General features: G+C 34.2%; 4 protein-coding genes across 7 annotated transcripts; 1 reads left to right on the top strand and 3 right to left on the bottom strand.

Moving 5' to 3' along the window:
* Positions 1-55: 55 nt before the first annotated feature.
* On the bottom strand, positions 56-4,080 carry LOC104763698 (signal peptide peptidase-like 5). Its single transcript, XM_010487040.3, has 13 exons — positions 3,780-4,080; positions 3,308-3,466; positions 3,051-3,162; positions 2,835-2,954; positions 2,531-2,688; positions 2,189-2,365; positions 2,039-2,073; positions 1,766-1,922; positions 1,491-1,544; positions 1,322-1,414; positions 822-964; positions 569-723; positions 56-470 (listed from the first exon to the last, which is right to left on the bottom strand). Exons 1-13 carry the CDS (start codon positions 3,918-3,920, stop codon positions 370-372), a joined length of 1,605 nt encoding a protein of 534 aa, XP_010485342.2. The 5' UTR covers positions 3,921-4,080; the 3' UTR covers positions 56-369.
* Positions 4,081-9,374: 5,294 nt separating this feature from the next.
* Positions 9,375-11,025, top strand: LOC104763697 (MATH domain and coiled-coil domain-containing protein At2g42460-like). Its single transcript, XM_087507953.1, has 4 exons — positions 9,375-9,838; positions 9,920-10,083; positions 10,182-10,384; positions 10,458-11,025. Exons 1-4 carry the CDS (start codon positions 9,684-9,686, stop codon positions 10,854-10,856), a joined length of 921 nt encoding a protein of 306 aa, XP_087364079.1. The 5' UTR covers positions 9,375-9,683; the 3' UTR covers positions 10,857-11,025.
* Positions 11,016-12,847, bottom strand: LOC104763695 (ras-related protein RABA5e). 3 transcript variants are annotated; one of them, XR_015594930.1, is made up of 4 exons: positions 12,357-12,805; positions 11,601-11,851; positions 11,217-11,282; positions 11,016-11,119 (listed from the first exon to the last, which is right to left on the bottom strand). XR_015594930.1 is itself a non-coding variant. In XM_010487038.3 (3 exons), the coding sequence occupies exons 1-3, from the start codon at positions 12,688-12,690 to the stop codon at positions 11,277-11,279; spliced, it is 591 nt and encodes a 196-aa protein (XP_010485340.1). In that variant the 5' UTR covers positions 12,691-12,805; the 3' UTR covers positions 11,016-11,276. The 3 variants fall into 3 exon arrangements, 2 of the variants coding, with proteins under 2 accessions (XP_010485340.1, XP_010485339.1); XM_010487038.3 differs by having other exon boundaries at positions 11,016-11,282; XM_010487037.3 differs by lacking the exons at positions 11,016-11,119; positions 11,217-11,282 and having other exon boundaries at positions 11,325-11,851; positions 12,357-12,847.
* Positions 12,848-13,563: 716 nt separating this feature from the next.
* Positions 13,564-17,087, bottom strand: LOC104763687 (transcription factor bHLH128). Of its 2 annotated transcripts, XM_087507952.1 has the most exons (7): positions 16,485-17,071; positions 15,266-15,561; positions 15,022-15,150; positions 14,850-14,915; positions 14,672-14,740; positions 14,476-14,546; positions 13,564-13,744 (listed from the first exon to the last, which is right to left on the bottom strand). In XM_087507952.1, the coding sequence occupies exons 1-6, from the start codon at positions 16,945-16,947 to the stop codon at positions 14,490-14,492; spliced, it is 1,080 nt and encodes a 359-aa protein (XP_087364078.1). In that variant the 5' UTR covers positions 16,948-17,071; the 3' UTR covers positions 13,564-13,744; positions 14,476-14,489. The 2 variants fall into 2 exon arrangements, with proteins under 2 accessions (XP_087364078.1, XP_010485336.1); XM_010487034.3 differs by lacking the exon at positions 13,564-13,744 and having other exon boundaries at positions 14,234-14,546; positions 16,485-17,087.
* Between the last annotated feature and the right edge of the window lie 1,391 nt (positions 17,088-18,478).

Raw genomic sequence — 18,478 nt, 5'->3', positions numbered from 1 at the left:
ACTTTTTTGGTCTCTATTAATTCCATGTACAGAACAGAACACATCAACACAAAGGTGAAATACAAAGCCGGCTTATGTTTATTCGTATTTTGTACAGTGGGGATATACAAACTTGTCTCCATTTAGAAACAGAAGTTGTGAGGGAATATTTGTACATATACATTACACTTTATATACGTTTGGTGGGCTCGAGACTACATGTATATGCATCAAAAGTGTAGATTTCTTAGATTCATGAGCTAAATTTTTTAAAAAAGAATGATTTTGTATATATTAAAAAAAAAAAAAATGATTTTCTTCTTCTTCTTGTTTTTCAATTTCAAGAGTTTTGACTTTGAGTTCTCATGTTTGATTTGAAGCAATTTCTGCTTATGGAGATGGAGTTACATCTGCAGCTGGATGCTGTTCAGTCCCATAGTTCCACAAGTCCCTCAGTTCTTTCCTCACCAACCCTAGAATGACCGTGATTCCTGCAAACCGCACTACCTTTGTAAGAAACCTTGCATATATATATGGTCGGGTTTTAAACAATGACTAACAAGAGTTTTTCTTGAGATGAACGATATACCAAGCGTGCAAGGGACAAGATAGAGCAATGCAGGTTGACCGTGTCCGTTCATAACATACAATCCCAAGTATGTTAAGAATAGCCCAAGTCCGTAGCCAAACATCAACCATGGGAAATATCCATTTGAGACTCTTTTGTTATTTTCCTTGTCATATCTGAGAGTCAAACCAAATTGAAATGGCGCATACTGTATAAGGATAGTGTTTTAATTGTGAACCAGGATCATTGTTAAGCCAATGCACGAGAGCGCTACCTGAATATAAAGCATATGAGAAGTCCCGGGAAAAGAATGTCTCCAAAACCGATCATGTTGTAACCACCCCATGGATCAGAAAGCCGTGGTACTTTTAAAAGCATGGGAATAGATTCTCCAGTGTCTTTGCTCCCACGTGCAACCTATGCCATTGATTAACAAACATGATCATCTAGTATCCAACTTGTACGTGGTTGAGGTTAACCTATCATCCGACCTTCTTAGCTCTCACTAAGTGCAAACATTCTATACTGAGATGAAATTATAACAAGTGGAACTCAAACTCAATCTTTGGCTATTTCGAGCAAATATAAATCATGCTCAGCAGTAAAAAGGACAGCACACATTCTCTGGTTTGATGAGGCTCAAGTTTCTAAATCATATGAAATGATGGAGTTTTGAACAAAGAGCATTAGATATTCTTCTCCTTGCAGAAACAGAACTAAGTATTAAGCTGTGAGACACACTTTGGTAAATGGAGGAAGATATCGAAAACTCACCGCAATCATAACACTTTGCTTGAAGATTAGTGGTGATATGAATACCCAAAAGATGTCATAGAAAAACGCACAACAGAGAAGAATGGTAGCAACCTAAACGTGAGACACACATTAGAACACATACAAAGAAATCACAAAGAAAACACATACAGTGATACAGAAAACTTACCCTGATATTAGGTAGCCGAGCCACTTGCAAGACATTTATCATCATGCAAATACCCTGTCACGTGAACCAAAAGCATGTTAAAGTAATTGCTACAACTTAGTTGTCAACCGATAAATGTCTGAGACAAAACAGAACCTTGAGTTGGATTTGAACAAGAAGTGAAAGAAAATGTTGAGTACGTCAAGCCAATAGTTTTGTTTAGACAGACAGGCAAATCGAAGGATAATAATTTGGCTTTAGACAACTGTAAAATGAGCAGGCTAAAAAAGACTTACAAAAATATCTTGGCCTGCCCATGCGTAGGAAGTTTTGCGCTTTATTAACCAGACGACAGCAACCACCAAGCAGAATAACAGAACCACGAGTGAGAGAATTGAGGTATTCCCAAGCAGAGGGAATTTTACACTCTTCTGGCCGCATTTATTGCATCTCCTGCAGAAATAAAAACATGAAATAAGATAAAGCACCACATGATGTCATGATGGTTTTAACTAGCTGGAATAGAGCGCTTTTCTGGTTCAACAACTTAATTGGGTTTCTGAGAGTACCTTTTTATGAGTGTAGTGATAATATTATGCATTCCCTGAGATAGAAACAGATATTAATAATTAGGATATTGACATAAAAATACAATGCGATCATAAATTTAGTTATTGAGCCATAATACTAAGGATATGCTCAAGAGTAGCCAACATTACCTGCATACCACCAATGCAGAAAAATATGGTCAGGATCAAGATGAACCACGCTGACATGAAGAAGAAGAGCAAAATGAGGAACGTGGACGCTGATATGACAAAGATAACAGCACCTGTAGCACTGATATCAAGAGTTTCATCTTCAGCAGCTTTGGTAGCATCATCATTTGAAGATTTCTGCCAAAAAGATTCAGATGATATGAAAAGAACAAGAATTAGTGTGTATAAGTGGATGTTGTAAGTAATTTCTAACAAAAATATTGTTTCATGATTTCATCTATGCTAAGATATTAAAGCGAAGTTTAGTTTCGGTAGAATCCCAAAATGCGAAGTATAATAAACCTTGGGTGATAATTCATCGTATTGCTCCTCATTCTTCTTAGGACTGGTGACATGTGACCAAATAGAAGCAATGAAAACTGTTCCAACAGACATTAGCCAGAGGAAGACCACTGCATAATCCAAAATCGGGCTCTTTGGAGAATACAATAAAAGCTTCACTGCATCAAAAAACACAGAGGAAAACCACATAGCAATCAAAAGAACAGTAACAAACAAAAACAGATAGACGATCACTGAAATTGTCAGAAATGATATGAGGATCATACATACTAGTGTCACAAATAGAAAAAGGGTTAGTACTTACCTTTCTTATTTTGCGTAATGGATTTCCTCAGTGCATCTCCAGATGAAGTTGTAATCATCAAAACAGGTATAGAAACATTCAAGGAGGTAGCATTCTCATCACAAACCATCTCATCCAGCACTAAAGAAAAAAAGCAAAGACAACAGAAACAGAAATCAGAGTCTCATCAAAACAAGAACCACAAAGCAAGAAATAGCAAGGTTAGAAAATCTCAACCTTCTTTATCGTTTATCAAGATCAAAGCGGCAGCTCCTCCTGCTTGTGCAACTTCAGCCTTAGCTGAGAAAGTACATTCGCCACGCACAGATAACGCAATAGTACCAGATAGCTGCAAAAAAAAAAAAAAGAGAGAAACTACATTAACATTAAGTAACAGCATTATGAAACTCTCTGTGTTTGAGATTTCTCTCTAATCAAAGTTTTGATTTTGGAAAGCAAAGGCTGTAGAATGGTGTATAAGATGAAGAGAAGACCTTGGAGGTTAAATTGGAGCAACTGGTCAAAGGAGTGGTGAGAGCAACCGGAAGTTTAACAGCTTTGTCTTTATCAGAGGGAAGCAGTGCCCCAAACTGTGCAGTCATAGCCGTAAAAGTCTCGCCGCTTTCTGCGTTAACCCAATTCTCGACTTTGACCTACAATAATCCGGTAGTTGCATGAGTAATACGACTGTACCATCAATCTCGTCCTATAAATAATTGATTTCAATTAAGGGTTTAACCCTAACTTTTTGAAATTTTATAACATCAGAGGCTAAAAACAAAACATGTGTTTGCAAAATTTGATCTATTTCATCAATTATATACACTTGCGTTCGACAAAAGGCACAAAACAAAAAAAAAATATATATAAAGAAGATAACGATTCCGGTTTATTGATGAACACTGTACCGAAAATTTCAACGTGAAATTATATAATAAGGAACTGGAATTGGGGAAATTGTGTTACCATTTGAAAATCATTGGTACAACCAGGAATCTTCGGAGCGGTACCACCACCTTTCGTGTCAGCACACACGCACAACAGACCTATTAGATAGAGGGTCACCGCCGCCGCGAGAAGACGGCAGCCAAACGGAGGTAATGACATCGCCGCCGTGGAAACAGAGAAAATGAGAGAAGAAAACAAAAATTGAAGAATTGTAGAAGAAAAAAAAAAAAAAAGGAAAGAAATTATTCTCCGTTCATCTTCGTTATTACACAACCAGAGAAAACTCCATCAAAACCCATCTTTGCCTTTTTAGAAATTTTCCTTTTTTTCCCTCCCTTTTCCCATATATTGACAAAATTAGTTTATTTAAAATAGGCAAGTTATTATTACAAAGATAAAATAAATATACTAGCGATGATTTCACTATTTTGCCAAAATTTATAAAAGGAGCAGGCAAAAAATAAATTACAAATTTACAATTCATGGATTTTTTTTTTATTATTAAACTCCATGAATAAATTTTACAATTTTTGTTTTTATTTTTTATTTACAATTCATGGATTTACAAATTTTTTAATTTCACTAGTATATTTAATTTCACTATTTGCCAAAATTTTATAAAAGGAGCAGGCAAAAAATAAATTACAAATTTACAATTCATGGATTTTTTATTATTACAAATTTTTTTATTATTTACAAGCTCTCCCTGATTATTATTAAACTACTTCAGGGAACAACCCGCAATATATGCGGGATAAATCGATTTAAAGAAAATTATTATAAGTGAAATTATTATTCTAGAACCAATATTTTTTTGTGTCAAATATAATATGTAACTAATTTTTTTTTTTTAATTCAAAGCTGCGTTTTTCGTGTAAAAAATATATTTCATACGTGAAATCTTTAAATGTGTAAGAGAAAATATTGATAAAATATTACTATTTATTGCAACATGTATGGTTTAAAAATCAATTTCATATCTCTTATGTTTTATTTTGTAATCATAACAATTTTGCATGTTTCTTATGAAACCATAACAACATATACTAAATTATTCGGTAGTTTAATTAATTAATTTTATTATATGTTAGTAACAATCGGATTCTAAACTAAATTTTCTGAAGATAATTTATTTATTGATTTAATATTTGTGATTAGGCTATTTAAATCTTTTGAGTTAATTGGTTTGTTAATAGTTTCTATAAATAACGGATTATTACAAAAAAAAAACATTATGAAAAAATCTATATATACATTTTCAGAAACATTTATGAAAAAATTCCTCAAGTTCCAACTTATTTACAACCCTGCCATTTGTATTAAATTTTTTGATTTATTAATTTACAATTTATTAAATTATGTTAACATTTCTGATTTTTGTAAACAATTATTCCCCATAATCCTAATTTTCTAAAAATAGGAACCACTACTATTTGCACTAAATACTAATTTGATAATTAATTAAATAAATATAACTTTACTTAAACTTGAAAAAAAAATCTTCTTAATCAAAGTAATAAAAATTTTGCGGGTTAAAATCATTAAATGTGTTGTGGGTCATACCTTAAATGGCGGGTTAACACATCTTATCGCGTTTTCACCATTAAAACAAAACTAGAAGAATCTATACTAGTATTTTTGCAGCAGTTTTTGCTCAAAAATATTAATAAGGAAAGTTTTTGCAATTAATGCTACTAATGCAATTAATTGTGTCGACCTCTAGCAATTTTATATGGACCTCTTAGTATTTTATGGGCCTCTTGATAATTCATAATTTAAGGGCCTCCGTTTATTTAGATTGTAGACAAAACGATGTCCAAAATTTCATAGGATCCGCAAAAATATACTATTTTGCTAATATTCTAGATAAAATTTCCAGAAAATGAATTTGTAAACAAAATTTCCGGAAAATTACATTACAATAAATACGACATTAATTATATTCTCAATTGCCAAAATGATTCTGAATACAAATGAGTAGATCCTTGATTTATCAGGCATTCAAACTTTAAAAACTTTTATTTGGTTTATTCCGGTTTTTTATTTTAAAGATTTTTAAAAGGTTAAATATGAAAAATATTTAAAACTTTTAAAAAGTTAAATATGATAAATATTATACCGTAGATACACAATAAATATTAAAAGTTAAGATGATATAGTGTGAGTTAAAATATCTCGGGACGGAGTTATATAGCGGGGTTTTATCGATATTTATATAAATTAAAAAATATCAGTAATTCGGTGTTACACGGGTAAACATCATTTCATTATTTTGTTAACATTGTTAGTATCATAAAATAGACAAATCTAATTAAATTTAAATAAATATTATCTAAAAAATAAATTATACTGCAGTATTATATGATTTATTTAACAATTATTATATAATTATAACATATTTCCCAACAAATACAATTTATAATTTTAATATTTTAGTTATAAATATTTTCGCCCTGCTGTGTACCGCGGGTCCTAATCTAGTTAATGAAATTTCTAAGTCAACGTATTCGTGTAAGAATATGTTTCACCCGTGAATTATGTGAATGTGGTAAAGAAAATATTTATATAATGTTACAATTTATGGAAATATAAATTTCTTGTGTGCTTTAAAAATCAAATTTTTATATTTATGGTTAATCCAGTAACTATAACAATTTTTCATAATCTAATAATCACTTATTTTAAATATATTATAATTTTTTGGGTACTAAGTTTATTTATAATGATAAGGGTTATTGTCTCATTCCTTTTTAATAGCACATAGATTAATGTACAATTAAAACGTATATTCCTATTCAATAATCAATATTTCCATTTTCAATGAATAATCACACTAAATGTTGAGATAATTAGTTTACATATTTAGATAAATATAAATAATCACACATCATGATATCCCCTAATTTGTTGTTATTTTTTTATATTTATGAATATATATAAATCTATATTTATTGGGAATTAAGTTTCCTTTAATGAGTTGGAGATAATTCAGGATAATATATTTATTTTTATAATCAATTATAATAACTATTAAAAGCTAATTATTTAAATTATTATGGTAACAATACTAATATAAAAATAACATTTTTATGTGATTTTGTTAATAAGTTATATGTTCTTTATTTTTATTAACTTTATATGTTTTTATAGCATTTTTAGAATATTTTACTTATATTGATTTCTTAAAAATAATATAACTTTGACTTGTATATTTGTAAGTAAATTTTAGTGAAATTTTGACTGAAAATAGTATGTAATTATTTAATTAGTTTAATATGTGATATTTAAATTTGTGTGAGAATTGATGACATATCTAATTATTATTCAGTTAATTGTTTTTTTTTTATAAATATAACTAGATGAGGACCCGCCCGATGTGCGGGTTTAAAGTTTTATAAATTAAATTAAATTTAACAAAAATATATTAAAATTTGTTGTAGGTTATTAATAAATTTTATTTTTGTTATAATACACTGATTTATACCAATTTACAAATCTTTTACGTATGTTACTATTAAAAATGTTTTTTTTACACATATACTCTATGTTACAAATATATTCTTTATCACTACCTAGAAAATGTCTATATGAACACATTAAGCTAATTATTTAACTTTCACTTCTGCGTAGGTTTTTTATTACTAAGATTGTTGGCTCAAAAAATAGTTGGAAAAAAAAAATACTAATCAATGATGTATCATCACAATAATATATGACCACCATGGAGAAAACTTCGGCTCCACCCTCATCCCTTATGGAGAGAACCTTGCGTGCAACCTCCTCCACCATGGAAAGAACCTTGGCTCCGTCATCCTCTCTTGGGGGAGATAAACTTGCGTTCAACCTCCTCCACCTTTTTCTTTTGGAGCGATAAACTTGTGTCCAACCTTCTCCACCATAGAGAGAACCTCGACTCTGCCCTCCTTATGTGACGAGAGAAAATGTTCACGTCTTTTTGCTATCTCAAAATGGCTTGCTCCGACAGCCAACGAATGTAAAAACTTTTTTCTAACGTCACAAAATCTTTTGATAGTAACTAATGTTAAATATCTTAATGTATTCGTGGAAGTGTCTTTGACACACCATGATGTAGCCTCTATCTCTGTAACGCCTCAACCGCCACATTGCTTAGTGACCCCATGTCCACTCTCAGTCCATGGGCCCACTTTCTAAGTGGACCCACCCATATTCGATGGCCGGTTTGTTACGTTTGGGAGGCTTTAAAAACTTGTTTATCGACTATACAAATCAATAAATGATATTTTCCTGTGTGTTTGTCCTCACTCGCACAGTTTCGACAGTCACTTCCAGGAAGGTCACCCATCATGAAGTTCTCTCAGGACCTTTGACCAAGAAATAAGTGTATTTTGGTGACATATATGGCCAAATCAATTCTTTTAAACATTTCCGCAAATCAAAGTGTCACAGTCTTTAAGCTCATATGGATCTATCAACAACAATTTATGTTTTCCAATTTATCTATCTATGTTTGTTGTAAGCTTATGTTTGATTATCCTATTTTATCCATCCATTAGGTTTATGAGCTTCTACTCTTTATCTCCCTTTGAGATTGAATAATGGTAATGATTATGTTTGCAAAAAAAGAAGGTTTATGACCAACCAATCAAGGTTGAGAAATTAGAAGAAAATTAATTTGACATAATTAAAGAAAAAATAGAAAATTATAAGCACGGTAATATATGAATCCCAAATAATTCAAAGATGAAAATATAATTTAAATAAATCAATCTAAACATACTACAATAAATTTTATAATACAGTATTAGGAAAAGAAGATGCATATATTAATCTTTTCTTTGGGTCAACAAATTAATCTTACCTATTTCCAACTGAAAAAGGAGAAAGTAGAAGAAAATTTTGGTTAAAAAAATAAGAAAATTTTACTTTCCCATTTATAAAAACTTTCCCAATTAAACAAAGTTGAAAGCAGTGTTTTTGAATAAACTATTTAAATATGAGTATTTACAAAATTTAGAATTAATAATTAACCGTATATTTTACTTAATCCCTTTTTCTATATTTTGTAGAATTAATAACTTAAAATTAAAAATAAGTATATAATATTATAATTTTGAATTTTATGAAATATATATATATATAATCTCATTATAATTATTTTAAAAAACTTTGTAATTTTTTATATAAATTCTGTAATATTTGATAATTATCTTTTTACATTATTAATATCTTTTAAAAGAAAATATTTTATTTTTGTTGTAATCAAATTCCTCCTATTAAATATTAACTTTTACACATGCAAAATCTGAGATTGATAACTTGACACATGTCAAAATCTTGTTTTTTATATAAATTCTGTAATATTTGATAATTATCTTTTTACATTATTAATATCTTTTAAAAGAAAATATTTTATTTTTGTTGTAATCAAATTCTTTCTATTAAATATTATATATAATCTCCTTTTAATTTTTGTAATTTTCTTATAATTATCTTTTTACATTATTAATATTGTTTAAAACAAAATATTTTGTTTTTGTTGTAATCTCAAATCTTTTCTATTAAATATTAACTTTTACACATGTCAAAATCTCAGATTGATATAAACTTGACACATATCAAAATCTTGTTAATGGATAACTTTGAAAAAAAACAAAATATTTTGTTTTTGTTGTAATCTCAAATTTTTTCTATTAAATATTGACTTTTACACATGTAAAAATCTTAAATTGATATAAACTTGACACATGTCAAAATCTTGTTAATGACTAACTTTGAAAACCCAACTTTATATAATAAGATGGCATGTTAATGTAATTATTTTTTTTTGCTAAATGTGTCTCAATTTCTCTTTAATATAGGGGATGGTTTGACGTAGGAGAATCGGAGGAGCTGTAAAGTTTTTGTTTGTCTTACGCCTCCTGTTGTTGTATCCTTGATAACATGAAAGAGGAAGGAATCCAAACACTTGAAGATAGACAACTTCTCGGACAGATGGGGACGGAGTTGAGGAAGAGTTGGATTTTGAAGGTAGACAACTTCTCAGACAGGAAAGAGGTTATGAAGTCGACGCCCTTCTCATGCGGCGGGTGCGAATGGTAAATGGACAAGACTCTTTTTATCTCCAGCGTCTCTTTCTTACCCGAATTGTCTAAAAGAGAGGTTTTGCATGTCTTTAGGCATGTTATTGTTGATACCAAGGGATGCCCTGGTTATGATAATGACTTGTCTCTGTTTCTGTGCGTACCTAATCCTGAATCATTGAGACTTGGATGGAAAAGGAGAGTTAGATTTTTCTTCCTTCTTTTGAATCATTCCGGCAAAGAGCTCCGCAGATCAAATTGTAATGATTTTTTTTTTTTTCAATAACTTTTATATTTATCTGATCCCATTGATTGATGAACAAGAAAAAGGCACAAGTTTGATATATATTATGAACAGACAACGGGAGATCCCATTTGTTCTGCGCTGAGGCCACAGAATGGGGTATCGAGGGTCTGTTGCCTCTTACCGAGCTTCAAGACCTCGAGAACAACATACTAACCATTCAAGTCTTCGTTGAAGTAGACGAAGTTGTTCATCAAGGTCAGTCAACTGAGAATGATCTATCAGAATTCCAAGGTGTCCGGGTCCTTGCTTCTCAAGTAAGTTTTGGAGCCTCCTACTAGATAGCTCTTCTTTCTGAATCTGGTGAAACCTAATCCAATCTTTTGTCAGGGTCAATCAGCGATCCGGCTTCTGAAGCAGCACCAAGGATTTTGTTTAGATTTCGCTCCAAAGTACCCGGAGCTGAGGGCAGTATACTACACTCTCTTGTTCTCCCTCATCGAGACACTGAGCAAGTCTCCACAGAGCTTGTCTCTGGCTGAACTAACCAATGCTCAATCCCAATTGACCGAGCTGACGAAGGCAGGCTTCAAGCTCGACTTCTTGGAGTCAAAGCTCGAGGACCTTTCCTTGGAGAGGAGGAAAGCAGTTGTCCAACTCGAGGAACGGGTCAAGAATGTGGAACTGACTCTGGAGAAGATCAAATACGCGGCTGCTGCTAGAGTTTCTTCGTTTGGGTTCATAGACTTCCTCGTAAAGAGATTCTTTCTCTCTTGCTTCTCAATCTGAAAGTGTGTAAGCTTAAACATGATCATCACATGTCATTACTAAAGCGCATAGATGACGATTGTCTGTTGTCACTTGATTTCCCTAGCCGTTGATTTCGGTAGGTACGTGTAAACTAGTGGATGATCTTAGGTACCTGCTCTTTTTATATTACAAAAGGCATTGTGTGTTTGACTTTGATTGCAAACAAAAATACTCAATACTCTACGCTCTTTTTGTCACCACCATCAGAGTGGAGCATCCAATTTCAAATCCGATTTCTACATCTGCAGCATTTGTAACATTTAACAGAGTATCTAGACTAGTGTATGTGTGTTAAAGCTTTGGAAACCAGACCAAAGTCTGTAAAACTAACAAACCCACCACCCCATAGTACTGTAGCTTCTCGGTTCCTGTGAGTGCATCATCCTCATCTAGCCAGCTTCAGACCTTTATAAAAATACTATTGATGATTTCACTATTTTGCCAAAATTTTATAAAAGGAGGAGGCAAAAAAATAAAATACAATTCATGGATTTTTTTTATCTTTCTACAAAACAAAGAAACAATATATATATATATATATATATATATATATATATATATATAAAACATATCACATAGACAAATTCAGGGAAAAATAAAAATAAAATAAATAGATTGTTTTGGATTTTTTTTTTTTAATTTGGTTTAAGTGGAAGAACAACAGGAGAAACCAGAGGTGTGTTTGGACGCATTAGTAGTGTTATCGTCCTTAACAAGACTTACCCGATTCACGGTGAGTTTATCTTTATAAGTATCTGAGTTAAGCTGCTTACGGCTCACGTTGTTGTAGATGTCAAGTATCACCATCTCAAAGGCTGTTTTCACATTGGTTGAATCAAGTGCCGATGTTTCCACAAAGAAGAGTCCCTGAGCTTCTGCTAGTGCTTTCCCTTCCTCCACGCTCACTGCTCTTATGTTTTCCAAGTCACACTTGTTTCCCACCAGCATTCTCGCCACCGTTGTATCCGAATGGACTGATTGAGAACAGAGCAAATCAATTGACTGTTTTTTAGAACTCAGAACAGATTAAAAATTCCCAATCTTTCTATATATAGTTTTACACAGAAACAAGGACGTCTATATGAATCGCCACATATTGGTTGGTTTATCAACAATGATCGCATAAAGCTATAATCATGAGAATGAAGTGCATAAGAAGTAGCATCCTCCTCTGTTTCTAAAGCCAATATAGCATCTTTTGGGCGAAAGCAATGCTCTGTTGTGTTTAGTAGAAACATGATGAGTAAACTTATTTTATATACATAAGAAGAACCCATGAATTTACAATTTTTAGATAATGAGAAGACTTCTAATAGATTTTGAAGGGGCTCAAAAATAGCAAACTTGGTTTCAAATTCTCAGTTCTAGTCAAGACCTACGACCTAATTGAGCAGGAAGAGTCTCCCCCAATACTCTCTGAATCCCATATTCAAAAATGAAATCCTATACATCCAATGAATCAAAAAGCGAGAGTCTTACTCGTAAGCTCATCGAGCCAACGTCCGACGCTCTCGAAAGTAGTGCGGCGAGTGATGTCGTAAACGACGAGTGCACCGACGGCGCCACGGTAATAAGCGGAGGTGACGGCACGGAACCGCTCCTGGCCAGCAGTGTCCCAAATCTGAGCTTTAACCTCTTTACCTTCAATCTCCATACTCTGAGTCTGAAACTCAACGCCGATCGTGGCCTTGGAATGCGCACTGAACTCGTTCCGAGCGTAACGAGACAGAAGATTCGATTTGCCGACGGCAGAGTCGCCGATCACCACAATCTTGAAGAGGTATTCCTCTCTTCCTTCGTCATCCGAAGACATCGTTTCCCTCCTCTCTGTTTCTTCCGGAGAGAGAGAGAAGTTGAACTGGTTTTAGAGAGAGAGAGAGGAGATGGAGGACGGTGCAACAAGCTGGCAAGAGGACATACTGCGCATTAAGTGCCCCTTCCCCTCTTAAATATCGCCGCTCCTTTTTATTATTTTTTTTTTTTAATTTTTTTTGGGTTTTATTATAAAGAATTAATACACACCACGTTGTAGGACTTCTTGAATGGTAACGTAAGAGAGGGAGATAATTATCTTTGATCGTTTCTGGAGAGAGCATCTTATCAACGTTGATTGGTCAATCAAAGAAGGTTTGTCTTCTGCCGTACTCTTTCATTCTTATAAATATATATCTATTTTTTTTTTCCTTTGTATGCTTGACATGCATTGTTCCTTTTGCAGGTTGTTGGTGGTGCTGATCTTGTGGTGACTGCTTCATCGGACAAGTTAAGTCACGATTATGCGTACAAGCTCCTATGGTTTTTAATTGTTATATCTAGTAATTGTACATCATCTATCTATGTAGGAGTTTTGAGTATTGCATGATTCGACTTCCTCTATCTGGAAGTTGATTATCTCGGTTAATTGGTTCATGCATTAATTAGTTAGTGTTAATCTATGGAAGCATAGATAGGATTAGCATCGTTAAGGGGTTTCCTGATTTGAGGTTGTTCTGTTAACTGGTCAATGCTACTAATTTGTTGAATCATTATTTGGTGTTCCATGACACTTTTGTTAATGCTTGATCAGTGTGAAATTATTTGGTGTTCCATAATTTCTCAGGTCGAGGTCCTGCTCAACCAGCTCCACTATCTGTTGGAATTACGTTCATCCTAAGTTTGGTAAGATTCTTTTCTTATGAACACAAACAGGGAAGAAAAAAGTTCATTCCATAAAAAGTCAAGACTCTCTCTTCACTTGCAAAAAGCATTCTTGCTTCAGGTTGGTCGTAATCGCAAGGGTCTAGAAGTTGCTAAATAAAAAGTTTATACCTTTGTTGTGCTTGTAGGGATGGGATAGTCTGACCCTATCGCATTTTTCACTGGAACAACTGCATAATGCGAGGCAAGAGCTAAGTCATGTCATTGTTTTGTATCAGGTAATTATGGTTGAGTGTCTCAGCCACTACTCTTTACATGGCTCAGAAGATTGCAATCTACACTCTACAATGAATTATTTGTTCATTTGTTACTGATAGGCTGATAGCAAACAATACCGGTTATGTTGGCTTAGGCAATATATATACTTACATTTCTTTAGTAACGTCTATCTAGTTGCATTCTTTTATTTCTAAATGTGCCCATGGTCATCATATCTTATTTCACCGAGAAAACAACCAGTGCATGATTAACGAGATTCATTTTGGTGTCAGTGAATTCTGCGTTTTAATGTATTTATTGGTTGAAGTAAACTTGGAATTAGTCACACAACTCAAACCTTTTGTCTCGGAATTTACTTTATGACAACACCAACAACACAAAACAGAGGATTAGAAAACCAAATAGTGAAAGCTAATTGCGTTACTTGTAACTCAAAACGATTTTGGAATTCATAGCAAAGTTCTTATATAATTAAGCAACATCATTAGGACAACACTTGGAAAAGAAAAGAGAATTGTCAATGTTCTATCTTATAATGATAACAAGTGAGAAGTTTATAAGAGAATTAGGCATTTAATAATCTATTTATTTACATCTTCACTAATTCTCTTATATTATCAAACCACATATGATAATTAAATATCGGAACAACAAAAATAAAGTTAGCTAGGATAATCCCTACCGTTAGGGTTGCAGCTAGCTTTGTCTCTCACTGCATCCGCACGTGCAATTCTCTTGATCCTTTTTCAAATTCTGTGTTTGTGGATGAATATGTGTAAGTATAAATATAAACTGATGAATTAGAGAGAACTCTGAAAAGGGATTCAGCTGAACTAAACAGAAGAAAAAAGAAGATAGTTGATAGTTTTGTAGAGAACCTGAAGTTGATGTTGAAGGCCTTTGATGTGTTGTACAGCTAAGTCCAGCATGTCTGAATAGCTTGTTTGCTAAGAAAATCAATAACAAGCAATATATCGTACCCTTAAGTAAATAAACACTTTTCCAGAAATAATGTTACTATAGCTATACTAAATTTGATATAATATTCAAAGTAACCTTATCCATGTTGGGGACAAGATCTTGTAGCTTCTTTAGTTTCCCGCTTATTCTCGTTCTCCTCTCCTATATGAATCATCAGTACATATATAAATACATATTGACATATTGTACATGTTAAGTTAGCGACGAATTTGCTGCTAAATAAAGAGAGATGTGTGATTTGACTGACCCGCTCGGCGATGCTTCTTGGATGGGTGGCGCAGCCGCGCTTGGCCCGGATTTTGCAGGGTACGGAATCTTCTGGAAGCTGCATGAAGTTATCCATGTAGTTCATTGAAGTGTCTGAAGGAAGACTATACTGCAAAACCAATGATAGAAAGATTCAGCAAGTGTTTGCCACTTTGAGCACACCAACAAATATATACGACAAAAAAAAATTCAAACCCACATGGAAGGAAACAAACAAAATGTACCTGTGAAAAGAGACCTGAGTCCATGTCCTTGGACCGTTTATTAGGTCGGGTGACGGTAAACCCTATTGAACCGGAACCATCATCCCAAGAATCAGTAGCGGCGGCACCAAAGCTAGCAGCCGAAAACGAATGGCGGGAACCATCGTGGACAGGGGTCTCATTGACCTCGTTGATCCGAGCCAGAGAATCGTGACTCGTGAAGCTTAGTTGAGACTTCAGTCTCGATTGTCCTCGTCCCGCATTAGACGACCCTCCTTGCGGACTAAAATCACTCGTTGGTTGGTTCACTGCGAAATCTGATTCACAAAGTAAAACTATATTAGTTTAATGACGACATTGCATCATATATATGGAAGTCACATTAACATCAAATAAATTTATAAAATATCGGTTTAGTTCAGTGCCGGTTCAGACCGATGACACGGTAAGGTGTTGGAAGTCACATCCAAGCTTGGTGGAAGATATTATAATTAAGAGATAACAACAACGAAGCAAAGGGCACGAATCATCAGGACCAAGACCAACGAAAGAAACACAAAATAAAAGGGAACAGATCCACCAACCAGATCTATCGCTTTTCCATTTAAATACCCAAGAACCAATGAAATTTCGTCACGTCAGCAGAAATACTATTGGTTAGTAACTAAAAAAATCCAATCCTCTTTGTTATAAAAATGCAACTTGGTTTTTTTGGGAATCCTCGTCGAAGATATTTTTAAAACAATATCCCAAGGGTAACCGAGGCACAATTTTTTGCTGTATTTTTTTCAAGCACGTGGTCCGGATCAAAGGGCGTTTTAGTCATTTTAAAAATACGACGATCACGTCCTGCACAGTTTACCAACCAACCAAGCTAAAAAAAACTAGCAACGACCCTAAGAACACAATGTCAACTTATTTATTATATATGGACTTCGTATCGTATAATACAGTATGTTATAGTGAGATACCCAAAATACCCTCAGCAGATAGCCTCCTAGTTAGATTTCATTACATTTCACCGAAATGTAATAATAATAATAATGGATCTTTTGATTCAGCAGCCAAATGGATTGGATGATGTGATCATAACCCATACCATCTCATAACTACATTCCGATTTTGGCAAATCCTAATGTCCTAGATTTCAGACAATGAGTAAAAACGCAGTGTCTGTCTTTATGTTTGGAATTAAAGTTTCTTGAAAAAAATAAAAAAAGTGAAAAAATCAAGAACTAACTGTTTTTATCAGCGGCGAGGTAGCTGAAGAAATCGGCGGGAGAGCTACGTTGTCTAGCGAGAGAGTAAGATCCTGATCCTGATCCTCCACCGAGTTCGTTGCTCTTGTGCTGCGAGATCTCATGACTGAATCCACCACCACCACCACCGTAGGATCTGTCGAGGAAGACATCTTTATTGTGATTATTATTATGTTTCTGTCCGTCGGATGAGTTGACTCCACAAGTCGTCGAATCAGATCTCAGCGAGGAAGAGTCAGCTCCGGCGAAGAAATTACCGATGAAGTTATCAGAAGGCTGATTATAACCGGTGAAGTCACGAGCGTTTGACCCTCCGATGATTTCGTCCACCACAGAGTTTAGAAACGATCCCGGTGCTGACCCGTATCGGATCAGCCCTCCTCCGCCGCCGGGAAGCGATGATCTCTGCGATGATGATGACGTGGAGGAAGATGATTGGTACATGACTTCTATCGCCAAATGGAGAGAGAGAAGAGAGAAGAGAGAAGAGAGAGAGATGCAAAGCAAAGTTATTTGGTTTTTTTGAAAAGAAAATAAAAAGAGAGAGAGAGAGATGCCTTTCTTTTTTTCTTTTTTTCTGGATGGGGGTAATAAAAAGTCTTCACTTTTCAGTGATTGGCTCATTCGATGGATGTCACATGTGCGCCTCACGTGTTCTCTTTACGAAGAAAAGCTCAGCCAATCAGACCTTTTAAGTATTTTTTTTTTTTTTCTGTATCACGGTGAGTCACCTTTTGGGCTTTGGGCCACGATTGAAAAAGGCTTCTCTTTTTAGCTCGAACTCAGGAGTTTCATAATCTGTAACCAAAAAAATCAATCAAATAAGAGAATAAACACCCCCATAGTATATCAAACTAGCAGGAGATTTTCATGATTCGATCTCACTCAAAATCATCTAGCGTTTTAATTTGGTTAGTTAAGGACTAAAAGAACATGTTACAGTTTTTACCAACTCTGATTAACAAAATACCATATATTAAAATTAAAAAATGCAAAATTGAAGATTAACTTCAAACCATGCATATATAAAATCATTTAAAGTCATGACAATTACTCTTACCTTATATAGAGAAAGATCAATATGATTTCTTAAGAAATATGATACAATCGTACAACAATATATATAGGCTAGGAAGAGAATCTACAATAAGATCTCTAACAGCTGTACATATTAACAAGAAGATATACGCTGAGAATAACAGAGATACGATACTCTAACAGCAGAGATATGCTATTATCTCGATACGCCCCCTCAAGATGAACGACCAGAAGAAAGACCAATCTTGGACAAGTTGACTGATAGAAGAGAACGAGACACCGGTTTCGTTAAAGCACCAGCCAGCTGATCCTTGGTAAACACGTGAGAAACTCGAAGAAAACCAGACTGAACCAATTCACGAATAAAATGATAATCCAAAGCCACATGCTTCATACGGGAGTGAAAGACAGGGTTAGCAGCAAGATACGTTGCGCCAACATTATCACAGTAGATAACCGGCTGAGTGACGAACTTCAGACCCAACTCTTGTAACAAGGACACAACCCAACAAAGCTCGGAGGTTGTGTCTGCAACAGCGCGATATTCGGCCTCTGTGGAAGAGCGCGAAACAGATTTCTGCTTCTTAGAAGACCAAGCAACAGGATGAGATCCAAGATAGATAATGTAGGCACCTGTCGAAGTGTAATCATCTTTGTTGCCTCCCCAGTCATCATCGGAGAAGGCATGAAGGGAAATAGTATTGTTGCGACAAAGAAAGATGCCACGATCTTTGGTCCCCGCAAGATAACGAAGAACTCTCTTAACTGCCAGCCAATGAATATTTGTAGGCCTATGCATGAATTGCGAGAGCTTGTTAACTGCAAAGGCAATGTCCGGCCTCGTAAAGTGAAAGTACTGCAGGCTACCAAAAATCTGACGATACTCAGAACCATCAGCAAGTGGTGTGCCAGAAGTGAGCTGCAAACGATCAGTGGG

Source organism: Camelina sativa, chromosome 3, assembly GCF_030686135.1.
Source record: "Camelina sativa cultivar CO46 ecotype springtype chromosome 3, ASM3068613v1".
Classification (NCBI taxonomy): domain Eukaryota; kingdom Viridiplantae; phylum Streptophyta; class Magnoliopsida; order Brassicales; family Brassicaceae; genus Camelina; species Camelina sativa.
This window is presented reverse-complemented; position numbering and strand designations above follow the sequence as displayed.

Coding starts and splice junctions, on each gene's coding strand:
- LOC104763698 (XM_010487040.3), bottom strand. CDS start 3,920: ATGTCATTACCTCCGTTTGGCTGCCGTCTTCTCGCGGCGGCGGTGACC. Junction 2,366..2,530: donor ACGATGAATTATCACCCAAG/GTTTATTATACT, acceptor TCTTTTTGGCAG/AAATCTTCAAATGATGATGC. Junction 724..821: donor CTCATATGCTTTATATTCAG/GTAGCGCTCTCG, acceptor TTTGACTCTCAG/ATATGACAAGGAAAATAACA.
- LOC104763697 (XM_087507953.1), top strand. CDS start 9,684: ATGAAAGAGGAAGGAATCCAAACACTTGAAGATAGACAACTTCTCGGA. Junction 9,839..9,919: donor TCATGCGGCGGGTGCGAATG/GTAAATGGACAA, acceptor GCATGTCTTTAG/GCATGTTATTGTTGATACCA. Junction 10,385..10,457: donor TCCGGGTCCTTGCTTCTCAA/GTAAGTTTTGGA, acceptor ATCTTTTGTCAG/GGTCAATCAGCGATCCGGCT.
- LOC104763695 (XM_010487037.3), bottom strand. CDS start 12,690: ATGTCTTCGGATGACGAAGGAAGAGAGGAATACCTCTTCAAGATTGTG. Junction 11,852..12,356: donor TTGGCTCGATGAGCTTACGA/GTAAGACTCTCG, acceptor GTTCTCAATCAG/TCCATTCGGATACAACGGTG.
- LOC104763687 (XM_010487034.3), bottom strand. CDS start 16,947: ATGTACCAATCATCTTCCTCCACGTCATCATCATCGCAGAGATCATCG. Junction 14,741..14,849: donor TTGTCCCCAACATGGATAAG/GTTACTTTGAAT, acceptor TGATTTTCTTAG/CAAACAAGCTATTCAGACAT. Junction 14,547..14,671: donor GCCTTCAACATCAACTTCAG/GTTCTCTACAAA, acceptor CCACAAACACAG/AATTTGAAAAAGGATCAAGA.